The sequence below is a fragment of the Chamaea fasciata genome, unplaced genomic scaffold (genome assembly GCF_029207755.1).
Source record: "Chamaea fasciata isolate MVZ Bird 193981 ecotype frontalis unplaced genomic scaffold, bChaFas1.0.hap1 SCAF_7, whole genome shotgun sequence".
In the NCBI taxonomy this organism is placed as follows: Eukaryota; Metazoa; Chordata; class Aves; order Passeriformes; family Sylviidae; genus Chamaea; species Chamaea fasciata.
The window spans coordinates 56,557,766-56,574,693 of record NW_027094092.1 but is presented as its reverse complement, the minus strand read 5'-3'; the positions used below and the strand labels follow the sequence as shown (position 1 = coordinate 56,574,693).

General features: G+C 41.3%; 1 protein-coding gene across 3 annotated transcripts in view; it reads right to left on the bottom strand.

Annotated features, from left to right (window-relative positions):
* KCNH5 (potassium voltage-gated channel subfamily H member 5) overlaps positions 1-16,928 on the bottom strand; it is a 250,681-nt gene that overhangs the window by 199,248 nt on the left and 34,505 nt on the right. For all 3 annotated transcript variants that reach the window (XM_066189005.1, XM_066189003.1, XM_066189004.1), the window contains 2 exons: positions 12,276-12,391; positions 7,799-8,191 (listed from right to left, as the gene is read on the bottom strand). In XM_066189005.1, the coding sequence (XP_066045102.1) occupies positions 7,799-8,191; positions 12,276-12,391 (509 nt within the window). The remainder of the gene's footprint in view (positions 1-7,798; positions 8,192-12,275; positions 12,392-16,928) is intronic.

The following is a 16,928-nucleotide window of genomic DNA, read 5'->3' as shown; positions in this document are numbered from 1 at the left end:
AAAGCTGATGACTCAGAGACTCAAAAAGACCCCGTGAGTTTTACACCTATTTTTTTTTCCTGCTTTTGCTTTTATCCTTTGAAAAATCAAAGTGAGGCAAATACAGGAGAAGGAGGGATATATTTCACCCCAGCCTAAACTAGTGTAGTGGTTTGAAAGCAAAACAAATGAGAGGCTCCAAGTCAGAGATACAATTTAATAGGAAGAAAGGAAAGAAAGTAAAATAAAATAGATGCAATAATACAAAAGACCACTGACAGAGTCAGAATACAACTTGAGCAGGGTGATGGAAGCAGGCCAGATGAGGTGGTCTTCCCGAAGCAGTGATCTCGTAGAAAAGTCTGGTAGCTCAGATCCTCTGGGAATCCAGTGGGTAAGGGCCCCCTGTACTATCCCAAACCCCAGATTATATCCAGGTGGGAATGCTTGGTTCCTCCGCCTGGGCGGAGCATCTCACAATGGGATGATGGGTCATGCAGGGGGTCCTTGATGGCCCATTAAACAGAGATAGCTCCTGGAGGGAGTTATCTGTGAGTCATGGGCAAGGCATCTGATGGGCCATTAACAGAAGATAACAGCCCAGAGGGAGGGGGTCTGGGAAAACACTGCTCCACCTGGATTCAACAGTCCATGAAGATGGTGATAGAATACTTTGTGCACATCCTATACCACAACCCAGGACAACTAGACCACAGAGGAGTTTGCACCTGAGCTAGTCACATTAGTGTCATTACATTCAAGGGTGAGAAACAGAAGTTTCAGGGCAGAATGACTCCTCAGACCTACTCTGGAGGTGCATCTTAGAACATGATGAGCCATGCCCCAAATGTGCCTGTACCTTCTTGTTGACAATGCCTGGCCCCATGTTTCATCAGGTGAACCCCATGCTTAGCACATTTTGAAATACAGTCCAAAAACTTTACTTAAAGATGAACGGGCAGAGTTGTCCTTACCTTTCTCTCATAAAAATAAAATAAAATAAATAAATAAATAAATAAAATAAAAAGAATCACCCAAATAAATCACATAGCTGATTCTTTATAGTTTAGTACTGAAGCAGCGAAAGAGGCAGGATTTTTGTAAACCTTGGGCAATCTCCACCAAACAGTTGTTAAATGGTGGCACACAATGTAAGGGAAAACAAAGATTTCAGGGGATGACTGAAATGGTGAGCCCTGCCAACACGAGCAGGTGAGCCTGCAGGCAAACAACCAAAAAGTCCTATTCTGTGCAGTGCAGGAGGAGTATCCTGGAGGAGGCAAAGGCTGTTTGAAATGCAACCAGCAAATCATTCCTAAAAGAAATTTTCAAGCTTAGGTACTTAAATACAGCTTAGCTCTAAAATCCCTGGTTAGCTCCCTAATGCTGCTTTACTGGAGTTAATGTTGAAATAAATCTTCCAATGTGTATCAGAAATCTTTATTTCTCAGCAAACAATTAATATAATCAAGTTGCATAGTTACAAATCAAAATGAGCGAATGACAAAAATAAAACAGCGATATTTCTGATTTAGAGTTGTATTCAATTATGTAGATACACACAGAAGTAAAGGGCTTTGCTTTTTCGGCACCAGCTATCTACATCCCAGGTCCAGATACAAGCAGAGCCCAAATAATACTTGGTCCTACACCACTGGAAGCAATAGGAGTAGTGGCTTCAGCGAGCAAAAATTTGAGTTTTTACAGCAAAACGTAAGCAAGTAGGTTTCTTTGTGCATTTTCTGAAAGTATCCCTAAATTTACTGCTTGGGATTTATCTTCTGGTTTTTTACCAGGGGGATGGTAAAACTTTCCTCTTTTTTCCTCTAACACAAATGTCAATAAGCTGTAACATTATAAATAAACTTCCAGTGAACTGTTTATGGCACAACTATACAGTACAGCACATTTCAAACAGTAAATAATTGAGGTTAGAAAGAGAAGGGTGATTTCAAAGTATTTCTTCTAGATGCAAGATAATGGGGGATGTGGCCCCTTGCACTATTTATTTGTTAGTGCATCAGTGTGTCCCAAAAAGGGGAAAAAAGACAATATCATGAAATATGATAATTTTCATTCACGTGGAAGGTGGGGGGAGGACAAAATGGGAATATGTGCTACTCCCAACAGCATCACTTCAATGAGCATCTGATCAGATTATTTCATTTCCCCATCTCCTTTGTTAGCCTTCCCTTCCTTTGTGAGCAAAAGGGATCACACGGGACTCCAACCTTCCCATGAAAATGCTCCACAATTTCCTCTGCTGGACTCTGTATCAGCTTATATGGCTCTGACTGAAGATTTGATTTTAATGGCTTGCACCCAGCATCTGCTTCCCAGTAATATATACATCACATTATTTTTTTTTTTTAAAGGGAAAAAAAAAGACCACTGGGACATCTAATTTCAGTTCAGTATGCCATAACCCACATCAGAGAGCTGTATCAGGTCACCCACCACCCCCTGCACTGGCTCAGCTCCTTCCTTTCACAAGTTGCCCCTCATATCATGGAGACATTCAAGTGTCTCCACAGGGAAACCTGCAGACCTTGTACAGCATTAAAGTAGCTGGTTAATTAATTAAGAAAAAAAATAATTAAAAGCTGAATAATTAAACAGTGGCAGAACTTTAATAAAACCTCAGAATAAAAGCCAAAGAGAAGAAGTGCAATTCTGCAAGTCAGTGCAATAGGGTGATAGAGGTGAATAAGTGAAAGGGGTGAAAATGGTTGAAAATCTACAAAATATATGCCTCCAGTGGACACATTTATTACTTAATACCATACCCATGCTACTGTATTATTCTATTGTGGGTTTTCACACACTATAACAGAATGACAGCATTCTTCATATTTAATATGTGCATAACAAGGGGGGAAAGCCAGGTCCTAGGGCTAGTGCCTCTGTCATTACTTGCTAGGAATTTGCACCGTAGTTTAACACTTGGTTGCAGCCAGGATTTAGTTCTGGGAATTATTTTCTCTATGTCAGCCACCGAGATTTAAAAAAGGCAGCTAGCCATGGAGTGTACTTTAGAGCCAAAGTCACACTCTTATAATACACCAATTTATCTTCACCTTGCATACACCACTTAGCCTGGTGCCCAAAAACCCTCCTTCCAATACCTCCCACAAGGAGAATGTTTGCAGTGAAGCACTGCAGGTGTGAACATAGCTACACCACCTTAATCAGCTTTTATTTGCTTTCAATTTACAGACACTGCCATTTTAGTTTCTATTAGTTGCTGTGATAGAAAGAAGTTTCTGACAGTGCTGAAATAGATCGATAATAGTAATTAAAATCAAATTACAAGGAGTCCATGCTTTAATATGCCCTGCATAGATCACTAAATTTTAAAGGCCACTGGGTCGTGTAGTGTTACATTATTAAAAAACAGGCACAGAACTTTGGTTTAGGTCATTTAAATTTCTCTGCTTTCACTTCCAGCCATTGGCTTGCGAAAATTAATTTCTGCAGAAAGGATGAGCTTTTATACAACTCATCTGAAAAACATCTGGATACCACCCTGACTTCATGTCCTTTTCTTCACAGTACGTGACATGTCATTTCAGGACCATGTTTCTGGCAGAGAGGAGATCCAGCTTCTAGGTTTTATTTCATGACAAACTCAGAAATTAATGAATCTCACTTAAAATTCCCAGAAAAAAAATCATATTTTTCAGAATAGTACGAGGTGTTTTAAGCTGAAATTAACTCTTATTTTGTGGAAGCATTTTCCATTTGGCCAAAAGCTTGTCCATCCATCTAGTTTGGGGAATATTTACTCAAAATACTTATTGGCAGAGACTCAAATGCATGTGAAGACAAGAGCCAAACACCTGCCCAGCATCCTGGTGTCCTGGGATGCCAGTCCATGAATTTGGTCCCAAAAGAAGATTTTAGCATGGTTTGACCATAAGTGATCAGCATCTTTGGGCACCTGCAAATTTGCTGACAATTTCATCACAATACGAGTCTGATAATTCTGACTTGTATGGAAAACATGGTTACAAACAACTTTTTGGTAGCCCAGACTGAGAGAGGTTGGATATTTCTCTCTCTAATAGACAGAACACATATAAAGGCTAAGTCTTGAGGTAACATAATTCTCCAGCTTCAAAAGCAGGGAGACATGATTTTATAAATTTTATAAACTGGTGCATACAGCAGTGCAAGAGTTGTTACATACAGCTCATGGGAAAAGAAAATTAGAAGCACCACAAGCAACATGTAACTCCAAGACAAAAATCTGATTTCTAGTCGCTACACACTTCACATCCTAATACCTACAGGAATTTCATGGACCAAAATCTTTGGATCCAAATACTATATTCCCCATTAATCCAAAGTTTTGTGTCTTTTTTTTTTTTTTTCCATAATGTTAAAGAAGAGACAGGCAGACACTCTTAGACTAACTTAGAAGTTTCAGAAAACTCTTATACTAAAAAAAAAAGAAAAAGAAAATATCAGCCAAGTTTCAGAGACTCTGAACACACACTCTGTTCTGGTTTGTTCCTAGAAAACAGCCTGGATTCCCCAGTATGTACTGTGCTGTCCCCTGTCACACTTCTGTATAGGAAAGGTTTTCTGCCTGAAAGAAATAAAACAGGATATGCTGCCCTGAAAGAAAAGATGAAAAGATGTCATGCATTTTTCCGATTTTCTGGGACTATCCTCTTAGCAAGTTTCCTAAATCAAATATCCCACTAAAGATTCCAATTTCCTCTCCATTAGTTCATTTTTCTCCAGCCTATTTTAACTTGTTTTCCTTCCCTTCCAATATCACTTAGCCAAATAATTCCTCATTCGTCACATCAACTTAGATCACTCTGTGCTGTGCAAGGTGCCTCTCATTGTTACCTTTTCCCTCCCTCTCACACATCCCTATCCCCCTGAGCAGACTCCTGGCTCTCTAACTCCACGCTTGGAAACCTACACCTCTAATTCTGCCTCAAATCATCTTAATCCTCCTCAATTCTCAATTTGTGTTTCATAATCCTCTCCATAATACCCTTCTACCAGGGCTCTATATGGACTCAACAACAAAATACCTTTGATTTGCAGTCATGTTTGGCTCAGGTGGGAACTCCAGCCTTCACCTAATGTCTGTGAAATGACATGGTTCCAAGATTCTGGAACTGGCTCTGGCCAAGACTGGCTGCATTTGAAGAACTACAACCCTTGGTGAGAAAACAGACATTTCCTTTTTTCAACCTTTTTTTTTTTTTTATAATCTCTCAATTTACTTCCTTAATTTTGGCATTATACATAGCACTCTAGTGCTTAAGAATAAATCCCAAACCTCTTTGGCCATATCCTTCTTCATGAGTGAGACATCTGCCCATAGGGAGGGAAAGAAACCCCCTCCACTGGTATCCTCCCTTCTCATCTAGCTCCTTAACTACTAGCAAAAAAGCATTTGATGCTTTATGTGGGACAACAAGGGTCAGATGTGGGAAAAACAAGGGAAATTTGGAAAGTCTCCCTTCACTCTCGTGGCTTTTAGGGCTGCTCACTCTGATTTGGGTCCATCCCTCACCACCACACCAAGAACTCAAAGAGGACCAGGACCTGCACGCAAGGTCTTTACTGCTAAGCTCATTTTATGCAACTTTATCTGAAATGCCACTGAAATCACCAACTTTAACACTTTTATCCAACACCCAGGGACAAGACAGAGAGCTAAAACCTAGCAGAATCAAGAGCTAAAAGAACTCTTCTCTCTCCTACTTGCCTTAATAAGGAAACACCCACTTTCTAACCAGAAACATTGCTTATAATCAGAGTGTCTCTCCCAAATTGAGATTATGGATTTACTTATTCTTTACCTATGAACAGTGTTTGAACATCCTGCTGCTGGGGGGCCAAAATGTTAAATGCCAGACAAGAAGCACCAGTTAAAATAAAGGTTAAAAATAATAATAAATGTTAAAATAATGTTAATAAATGTTAAAAACCAAATGAAGATAAAGAGCATTAATAACTGCAACCACCCAGAGAACACTGACCAGCCCAAAAGACTTAAATGTCACAAATGAAGATATATCACCAAAAAAAAAAAAAAAAAAAGATCTCCCCTGAAGGACAGGCAAAAGAGAAAATCTAAACTTAGGGAGGAAAGGCTGTTTACATACCTGTTCTCAAAATCACTTCAATTCTTTTCAGACACTAGGGGAAGCTGGAGTTGGAGGGGATGGAAATCAAGTAAATAAAAACCAGAACCTGATGGAGGCTCCAGAGCCATAACAGAGAACTTAATCACAAGGGAATCTTACTGTTGGCTCCTTTATTAAAAAGGAGTTACTGTTTCATTTGTTTGAAAGTAAATGACAGCTGCTCTAGGATCACTGTAGTTCATGATATCTTGCTGCTGTTATTACATTTTGAATAAAGTTTGTCACTTTAGGTGTGTCTCAATTATAATGCACTGTGTCAAGATTCTCTTCCCTGTCACAAATATTGCAGATGGTTTATTTCCCATGTATAAGTTAGAGAAAGAGGTTAACCTCATCCTTTAAATCTGTCTTGCTTGGGCACAGAAATTTTCTGTTTGTTTTGCATATTAAAGCATGAAAATCTGGAGATAACGTTGCATTTTTTATAAAAATCAGGTTTCTCTGAGTCTGAAACTGGTTATCTTTAAAAAAGGTATAGCCTTGCTAATATCACCTTCTTACACAGCCTGACTGTTCAACCTGGTTTCAGATGGGCAGCACTCATAGGATCTTGGATTTAAGCTGCAAGAATTATCACTTCTGTCATATTTGCTATAAATAAAATGGAACAATGTCAAAAGATGCTACTCAGCACACAGAGTCAGGGATGGAATTTTAAAGGAGCTCTACAAAATTTGCAGCAAAGCCTGCATGAAAAAAAACAATGTAAGTTTTATATAGTGAGCATATGTAAGTGCAGAATTGAGAATTAAAAAACAAACAAACAATCAACCCCACTAAATGGTGTTCTAAGAAAAAAAACTGCTAAAATGTTCAAAAATGAACAGAGGCTTTTTCATCTGTTTATGGCCCTGAAGATAAAAAGCTCTAGAGAAAAATTAAAACAAGTCCTAAAGCCATTACAGTTCCATTTTAATAATGAATTTCCGTACACTGACTTGTGTATGCGTTATTTGTTGTAGTTATTGCTTGTTTTCTGTATTAGCTTAGGCCGCAAGCTCGACTGCATAAAAGTTAACACATTTAGCAGTTAAAAAGCTTTAATTCAGTATCCATCTACGATATTTATGTTCTCTTTCCTCAAACAGTTTCTCAAGTTTTAGCTATAGTTGAAGAATTGTACCAAAAAAAATGGAAATAAATCTCCCTCTCAATCAAACTTTTAAAATGGCTTTAAAAAAAACATACAGCCTGGTTCAAAAGGTAGTCCTAGGGCAGGATTTAAAAAATGTTTATTCAGAGCTATTCCCTACTTTCATATAAGTGGCAAATTTGCCACCAGCTTCAGCCGGAGCAAACACAGAGCCGTAATCAAGCCCTGCACTGGGTTAGAGCTGCCTAAAGACTGAGCTGAAAAGGAAGGCTGTGACAGGAGACATCCCAGCTGGCTCAGCCCACTTTGACAAGGACTTGCACCAGTGTTTATGGATGACATTTAAGCCATTCTAAAACCCCTGTCACTAAAATTAACACCCACACATGGTACTGCAACCCTAAGACACCTCTCCACCAACACAGGAATATCTCGTTGGTGAATCTCAAGGTCAGTATTTGCACAAAGCATGAGCTGCCTCACTGGGAACAAGCCTCAAAATAAATCCTTAATTAAAATAATCCTTTAGAGACAGACTGCAAACACTTACCTCGTCCACATTCTCAAAGGCATTGATGATGTCATATGGTAAACAGGACAGAAGATCAATCACAAACCAGGTCTTCAGGTAGTTCATTCGTATGAGCTTGGGATCAGATATCACCTCTCCCCCGGGGCCAACAAAGGTCGTGTGAAAGTTCAAAACAATGTCAACCAGAAAAATAACGTCCACCACGCTGTCCAGCACCAGCCAGGCAATGTTGTTCTGCTTTGTCTTGAAGGACACGTTGTATGGAACCATGATTGCTGTGTAGAAGGTGAGAATTAAGATGACCCAGTCCCAGGTGGTCTTAAAAGCACAATAGTGGAGTATAATGTGTGGTGGGGTCTTTGGAGCTTCTTGCTTGTACTGAGGAAGAATATCAGATCCCAGCTGGAGAACCTGCGAGAGGCAGAGAGGCAAATGTTACTGTTTTCAGTGGATGGGATCCAATGAGGGGTCTTACAGATTCCTGTGAGGGCCAGCAGAGACAGGACTGTGCTCGCTGGACATTGCAAGGCAATCCACAGTTTCTAAATAATCTGATTTATTTAGGATGTGTGGAGGCAGCTGTCACCCAATCAATGGGAGCAGCATGGCATCTGAGGATATTCCTGCAAAAAGGGAGGTCTTTGCAGATGGACTGAGGGGAAACCATACTAAGAGCATGGGAAGAGAGGCACCATAAAGAGGTTTTGGGTACTGCCACACCAGCTTATGTTTTGCAGTTATGAACATAGAATCACAGAACACCTTAGGTTGGAAGGGACCTAAAAGATGATCTATCTCCAACCCTCCTGCCATGGGCAGGGAATCTTCCACTAGATCGGGTTGCTCCAAGCCCTACACAACCTGGCCTTGAACACTGTCAGGGATGGGACAGCCTCAGCTTCTCTGGCAACCTGTTTCAATGCCTCACCACCCTCACAGTAAGGAGTTTCCTCCTAACACAAACACACATTTGGATTTGTAATAGTTACAAGACTAATTCTTTGTGTCTGACCTCTCTTTTAAATCACTACTGAACCAGAGTAACACCTTATCAAAGGCGAAGCAGACCCCAGCCTTGCTGGCCAACCTCTTAAAATGAGGCATTGTGTGCACAACTTCTGCCTAAAACGCTCCCAATATCACACTTCCTTTCCGTATTTCCATTTTTCTTCCAAAAAGTTTTTGCTCCCACAAGCTCAGTATCACTAGTGGGTTCTCTTTTATTTCCCATAATTACTTCTCTTTTTTTTTTTGCACGGGACTATAATCTCCTGCATGCTCACTGTTGTAAAATTGTGGAACTGGAAGCACTGCAAAAACCAAGCCAAATTCACTTTAGGCATTCCCAGCTAATCTAATTACCTCTTATCTCAGTCCAACACAAGAAACAAAGGCACAAAGGAACGCACGCGAGGCAATTTATTGCACTGACAACTGAAAGATCCATTTGGGGATACACTCGGGGATCTGAAGTCCATATGGGATAAAATAAATAATTACAGCAAGTTTAAAACTCATTTCAGCCCTACACCCACCCCATACTCGGGCTGATGCACCATATTTCCAGGGACAGTCGGATTGAAAACAGCAGCCTCAGATGTGTAAAATTCATCATACATAGGATGGTTCCTCAGTGGAGAGGAGTAAATGGCTCTGAATAAACTGTAGAATAACTAAGAATATGAACTCAAGCACCACAGATAGGGATTCTCCATTATTTCTTTGCAGTCTTGCCTTTAAGATGTTTTTAAGGGAAAGCTGTTACTGAGATCAGACAGTAAAAGTCTGGCTCTGCTGAAGATCTGTTCTCCAGGAATCACCAAGGGACAATAAAAGCAGCCTCCCTCATTCTGTGATGGGGGATGTGACTTCCCAAGATGCCAAATCTGGGCCAATGTCAGGCTGAAGGGATGCAAACCTGCTTCTGCCTACCTGTTCCCACCCTCCCTAAGCTCATATTTAGCAATCACGACCCGTAAGGAAAGTCAGTTGAGCTGACACAACAAAAAACTAACTTGCTACATTAATTGGCCGTTTGTTTTCTACAGTCAGGTGAACTGCACAGATTTATGCCATGGGCAGAAAAGCACTGGACCCACTACACAGGCAGCAGTGAGAGAGCAGCAGAGACCTCCTGGAGCCCGTGGCTGCACCCCTTGCCAATATCCTGGCATCACACCAGTTCCAGGGTAACACAGAGTCCTCTGTGGAATAGTCGGGTCCTAATGGCACTTGTCAGAGACAACCACAGATGCCAAACCCCTGGGGATACCTTGAAAAACATCAAACTCCAGGTGTCCCTCCCCCAGTGCCCAGGACAGACTCATTATCAGCACTTTTATAACCACGGCAGCACACTGAACTTGCTGGTGGGTCCATGGCGTTTTCCCTGGAATTAAAGCAGCCATCATCATTTTCTCACAGCAGCCTTGTGAAAATTTCTTTCAAAGCGAAAATTTTCACCTGCACTTAACACACCATTTTGGCTTTGCCTCGTAATTTGGTTGTTATCTCCAGATATCTCTTTGGACATATCAGTGCCCAACACTTCAGTGATAAATCAGCACTGGGACTTCTTTCCCTGGTTTCTCCAGGCCTGTTTGTTCCCTGCCTTGTTCACTGGGGCAGGAGCTGGAAACATCCTCAGTAGAGCTGGAAAAATAAGCTACTTAGGGCTCAAGCAGAATGGTATAAACATACGCTTGATGGTTCCCTGTGCCTCTGGTGGTGGAGTGCTCGGGAGCTCCCACGATACTGCAAAAGCATAATTATTATTCTTAACATAATATCATGCTGAGTTTGACATGGTGAGTGGGTGGCAAGTGGCTGTGGAGACCACTGAACTATAATGATTATTTCTTTCATGCTGCATGGATTTTTAATTTTAAATCACCAAAGAATACACAATACTTTGATAGTCAGCTGCATTTACCACAGGCTGTCTGCATTATTCCTGTGTACAGCTAATGAAAATGACTGGCAACTGTTAAGTCTGATAAGGTGAGCAGCACATTCTGCAAGGGATGAGCTATGAAGATAATGCTCCTCCTCAGACACAGAAATATGGAAAATGGGACCTGTACAGCAATGGTGAACTTCCCCTCAGACTGCCTTCCTCACAGCACTTTGCCTACAAAATATTTTCCAAAGTATTTAAATATTTAAAAAATATTTTAAATATTTTATTTTAAAATAAAAATAAATATTTTATTTATTTTCCATATAAATTGAATATATTTTCCATTTATTTACCATAAACTACTTGCATAAGAGGAGACTGCACACCCTGTAAGGAACAATTCCTGAGTACAACCTTATCCCACCTATTCCTGAGCACATCTACTCCCTTACCTGAGGTTTTGCTGCTGCCTGATTCCAATTTCCCTTGCTGTGACCTAATGCTATTTCTTTTTCCTCTAGCTGTAGTGGTCCTGGTGAACAATTTCCTCCCTCATTCCATGCAGCTGCTTTGGACTTTTTTGAATATTGTTACCATATCTTCTCCAGCCTTCTCTTCCCCAGATTAAACCAAGAATGGATAAAACTGGATTTACAGGACACTGAAGCATCATTCATTTGAAAAGTGTGAGGTGTGAGTAATCCAGCATTTTTTCAAGCTATTGGTATGGGATCATCAAAGGGAAAACACAACACTGCTAACACCTGAAAACTCTGGGTTTCCATTCTCATAATTTAATTTGAGTTTTTAATTATCAAAGTTCACTAAAACCAGAGAGGGAGTGAAACCAAAAACAAACCCCAAAAAAACCAAACATTTAAAGCCACTATCAGTTTTATAGGACAAGTTCTCTGGCACAGGGACTGTCTTTTCCAGTAGCTCATATATTTTGACCCTGTACCTTTGACCCACTTATTTTTCATTACCAATGGACATGAAGATGAAAGCAGTACCTCTGTTTCATCAGTTAACCTGAAGGCATTCACTTGCTGCACCACCTGCACTGTTAAGGAGTTATTTGCAACCTGCCAAAGAGTTCATTTCATCAGTTCTGAAGATAAAAGCGATGAGGGAAATATTGTAGGAATGGCTTTGCAAGAAAGTCAAGATCAGGGTATATATGCAGTCCATGGGGACTCAGAGAGAGGTGCTTCCAAAGAGGTTTCTCAAACAATCCCATTTTCCTGGGAGAGGGACTCAAGGACGTCAATCCTGGTTCCATATCGCTGCGAGACAGCACAGCAGAGAAACAAACTGCGCACCTCAGGTTAAGGAAAACCAGGAAGCTGAGGACTTGTGTGCACAGAAATAGGGTCATTTAAGTAAAAGTGACCTACAGAAAGTGCTTTTATGACCTATCCTAAAAACATGGGCATGCCACATGGTGCTGCTTTAGGACGAATAGAGGCGAGGCTGAAAATATCAGAGCTGGGAAATATTTTCCTCCAAGAATATCCTTCACCAACAGGAACTATGGTGGGTTTTCTTCCCCCAGTTGCCCTAGGAAGGGAGCAGGCTGGTGTCCACCCCACTTACCTCTGCCAAGCGGGAGTGCTTGTGCACCACCTCAGCCTTGTTCATGGGCGTCAGCTGCTGCAGGACGCTCCGGCTGTTGGTCAGCGCCCGCGTCAGCCGGGCAAACTTGGTCCAGCCTGCAGGAAAAGAAGGAAAACAGCGTCAGAAATCACCGCAGAACCACTCAGGCCTCATCCAGTGCTATCTGAATCATGATTTTAAAGGGCTAAAATTTTAGCCAAGGGTTAAGAGCAATTTATATTGATTAGGATGCAAGTTAGAAAAAAAAAAGGATAAGTTAATGATTATTAGATGCTTGAGTTAGATAGAGCTAGACGATGTATTGCTTGGTATTCTGTGTTTGTTTTAAGTTGTGTTTATAGAAGAAAATAGATGGACCATCATAATGACAAATGGAAACCAATGGGACGTGACCTGCACCTGGACTCAATACGAATTGATCATGCAGCAGGAGGGATTGGATCATGCCAAAAGGTCATGAAGGCCTGCCAGCAGTCAGAAGGTAGCAAGGTCATTATGACGAAGACTTTTCTGACTTCATCCTTTAAGACCACTGACCCAATTCAAGACCACCGACCCAATTCAAGTGAAGGACTGCACACACGTGAAGGACTTTTAACTTCATTTTAATGCAAAGCAGGGAGTAGGTGGTGCTGTGATGATGCACATGTATAAGTGTTTAATGTATGTAAGACTTTGGGAAATAAATAGAGGGCAAAGAGCGTTGTAATTCATGGGCACAACTTTAGGAGATTACTAAAACACACCACTTTCTAACTTTAGTTAGAGTCTTTGTCCGTGATCATATCAGTTTTTCATGATTCACCAGTAAATGTGCTAAGGCACCCCACACCCCCAGCAGGTGTTTCCAAACAGGGAAAGGGTTTCAGTTTACCTTTAGACATTTTAGGAAGTTTAACTAGAAAGTTCTATGTTTTTCTCATTGTGTAACTGGCTCAGCACCAGCACAGGAGCATGGACTGGGCTCTGAGAGTGTAACTCAAAGCCCATTGTTAATTTCATTGGGCCAAGAGCCAAAGAGCCCACCTAAACTATTAAGTACTAAAGAGAAAGAACAAAGAAGTTCCATGCATTTCGAGGTGGTGTAGCAAGTAGGAGACTTGTCTCTATACTGTGTTCGGCTTTGCCTTTATTTTTGTATTATTTTCTTTCTTTATTAAAACCTTTTTGATTTTTCAAGACCCACTCGATCATGCCGCCTCGCTAATTGATTTTAGCCACTTCTCTGCAAAGGCTGGACCCTCAGAGGTTATGGGAAAACCCATTAAGTAAATCTCCTTTCTGCTCAATGATATCCAGTCTCAGAACTGAATGGTTTCTCTAACTTGCCACACAGAGCAGCTTCAGGCTCCGGGCTTAAAGACTTTGCAAAAGAGGAAAAATACTGCTGCTTCAAGGCAACACAGGTAAATGTGAAAGGAATCAAAACTGGCTTTCTTCTGCCTACTAGAGACATTATGTTAGAAGGATGCTATCCTGTTTTCAGCCTTCTGGGGACATACTCTGCTGCTGAAATCTAGTTCTAAGCCACTGAAGTTCATGCGAAAGCTTCCCAAGTCTGTGAATCCTGCTGAGGCAAAATCCTTCCCAGCTACCAAAAGGCTCCTGCTGATTCAGATCACTGGTGCAGCCCCAGAAGTCTGATCCTTAAGTCTTAACTGGTTTTTGCCCCAGCTAAACTTCAGGGAGAAAAATAAATTGGGAAGGAAAAAAAAAAAAAAAGACTGCACCAGCAGAAATGCTTCAAACTAAAAAAAAAAAAAAAATAATTAAGCATTTAAAGTCAGATTAAGAACTTGATTTTAAATGCCATTAAGAAATACATTTAGTTATTATACTAAGGATAAACAGCTGCTTTATTGATAAACAGCTGCAGCCTGGGACCCACAGACTGAACTGCCCCTAAGGAACACTTTCCTGCAGCACCCAGCAAGGAGCAGTTTGTTCCTGACAGCAGCACGAACCCAGGAACATGTCAGCAAGTCATTCCTGCTGGAAAATAACCCCAGTGCTTGTGATAGTGTGGATGCACCAGTGGATGGGGTAGGTCGGTGCAGCAAAGAAAACACGAGGATTTTCAGCAGTGTAGCACCTCAGCATTGAGCAGTAAAATTGAAAATCCAAGTTTCTTTAGGAAGGAAACATATTCCCAAGGACATGGAAGGAGATGCTAAACATTCAGCTTAGCCAGGTATAATGTCATTTCTTTTTACCAGAGAGTTATGGATAAAATATCAAACAAGTTACAGACAGGAAAGGGGTTCAGGAGAAGGTTTAACTTTCATTTAATTTAAATGCTGAGTAGGTGAAAATTAGGGAAAATATTTGTATCTCATAACATAGCATTTCTACAATCATAGAGTCAGAGAATGGTTTGGGTTGGAAGGGACGCTAGAGATCATCTCATTCCAACCTCCTGCCATGGGCAGGGACATCTTCCACCAGACCAAGGTGCTCCAAGCCCCATTCAACCCCGCCCTGAGCACTCCCAGGGATGGGGGATCCACAGCTTCTCTGGGCACCCTGTTCCAGTGTTAGGTTTATTTTTAAATGCCTTTTGCTGATAGGAGTCAGGGACTTGGAATGTAAAGGGAAGCCCTCAGGGAGACAAAATAATGAGCAGGGAACAGAAAATGCAGTAAAACCTCAAGAAAAAAAATTATGTACAAACTTGGCTTTGCCATTTACCACATACATATCACATTCACACAAATGTAAATCCATTGTTCGTCATTTAACAATCAGAACAGCTTAAAATATCATGACACGCCACCAGCACTGCACAAACATTTGTGTCTGGCTATTTATACATGACCTCAAAAATGCACATAAAAAATTCACTGGGAAAAGGTAAAAAATAGAAGCATTTTATTAACTTTTCAAATGTAAACTTTAAATACGAGCTTTGGATACGCCTCATGTTTCTGGAGCTTATAGGGATATTCAATTAGGAATATGCACTTTCTCTATTAAACAAGGTCAAGGCAGACTACAGTGATCTATGAACTACTAATTGCTAGGAAAAAAAATCCTTGAGCTTTTCCTTTTCCTAATTGTCTACAAAACTGCAGGAAGGAGACAGCTTTAAGACAGAAGTCAGAACTGTTCTTTATCTTTCTAAACCAGCAATTTCAAAGACCAAGTGAGCCTGGTAACAGCATTGTGACAGCTCTGCCCCAGCATTTCTAGTAATTGCTGGAGGCCGCAGTGCATCCAGGTGATTTATTTTGGGTCACTGCAAACAGCAAGAAACAGGAAATAAGAGCAGCTCTCCTCCAGGAAGGTGTTCACTCACTTCCAGACCTGGGCAGGTGCTGAATTATGGTCCTCTTCCCCTGGAAAAATATTTCCCTGTGGCACATAAGCATAAATATGGGCCAGTCCTCAATCTTTTTTGTCATCCTGCCGGACAGCTGATAGGAGAGTGACAGAAAAGTGCTCAACAAAAACAAAACTACCACAGACAAACTGCTGGACATGGCCCCAGCCGCTCTGTCTTGTCATGTCTCAGCATTGTCAGCTAATCCAGCTCCTGACAGGAACCTGAGGATATCCAACAGGGAGAAGTGCACAGCCCTGTACCTAAGGAGGTACAACCCCATGCACCAGTTCATGCTGGAAAATGGTTTGTCAGAAAATCACAGAAATATTAGGCTGGAAGAGACCTCCAAGAGTCCAACCCAGACCCAGCACCTCAACTAAACCATGGTACCAAGTGCCACATCCACTCTTTGTTTAAACACATCCAGGGATGGTGACTCCACTGCCTCCCTGGGCAGACCATTCCAGTACTTTATCACCCTTTCTGTAAAAAACTTTTTCCTAATATCCAGCCTATATTTCCCTTGGGACAGCTTGAGACTGTGTCCTCTTGTTCTCTCAGTTGCTGCCTGGAGAAAGAGACCAACCCCCACCTGATACATCCACCTTTCAGGGCGTTCTAGACAGTGATAAGGTCACAAATGGTTTGGGGGTTCCCAGAGGACCTAGTAGAATGTGTCCATGGTGGGAATCCTTGGCTGAATGAGACACAGAACTGCCAGCAGGTCCAGGGAGATGATCCCTCCCATCTCCTCCTCCTCCTCACTGGTGAGTCCAGTTCCTGCAATACTGTGTCCAGTTAGAGGAGGATTTGGAGAAGACTTAGAGGCTGGCAACGACAGGAGGTTGCTTCATGTGCTCTCTAGAAATCCTTTGTCATGGCACTTTGCAGATTGGGAGATCCCACTCATAAAATATGGGGGTTAAAATGCCTCTCTTATAACAGCAGAACTGGTGAGAATTCTCTTATCATTGATTTAGATAAGAAAAGCATCTGTCCTGCATTAACCACAAATGCAGAATTCCTGGGGAAGTTAGGGAAGATGGAGCCGTAAACTGCACCAGACAACAGCAACCCTTTTGTTGTAAAAATAAAAAGAAAGGAAAAACTACGGTTTTTTTCAAATCCTTCTTTACCACCATGTGAGATCATCAATGTCGTGTGAAAGAAAGAAGCCACGCATTTTAGCATTCAAGGTTACCACTCTGCTCATCTGCTCTGACCTCTTCTTTTCACAGGACAAACCATTTCATTGTGTCCTTTCTCCACCAAGACCAAAGCTTTGCTTTGCACCAGAGCAGACCTTCTAC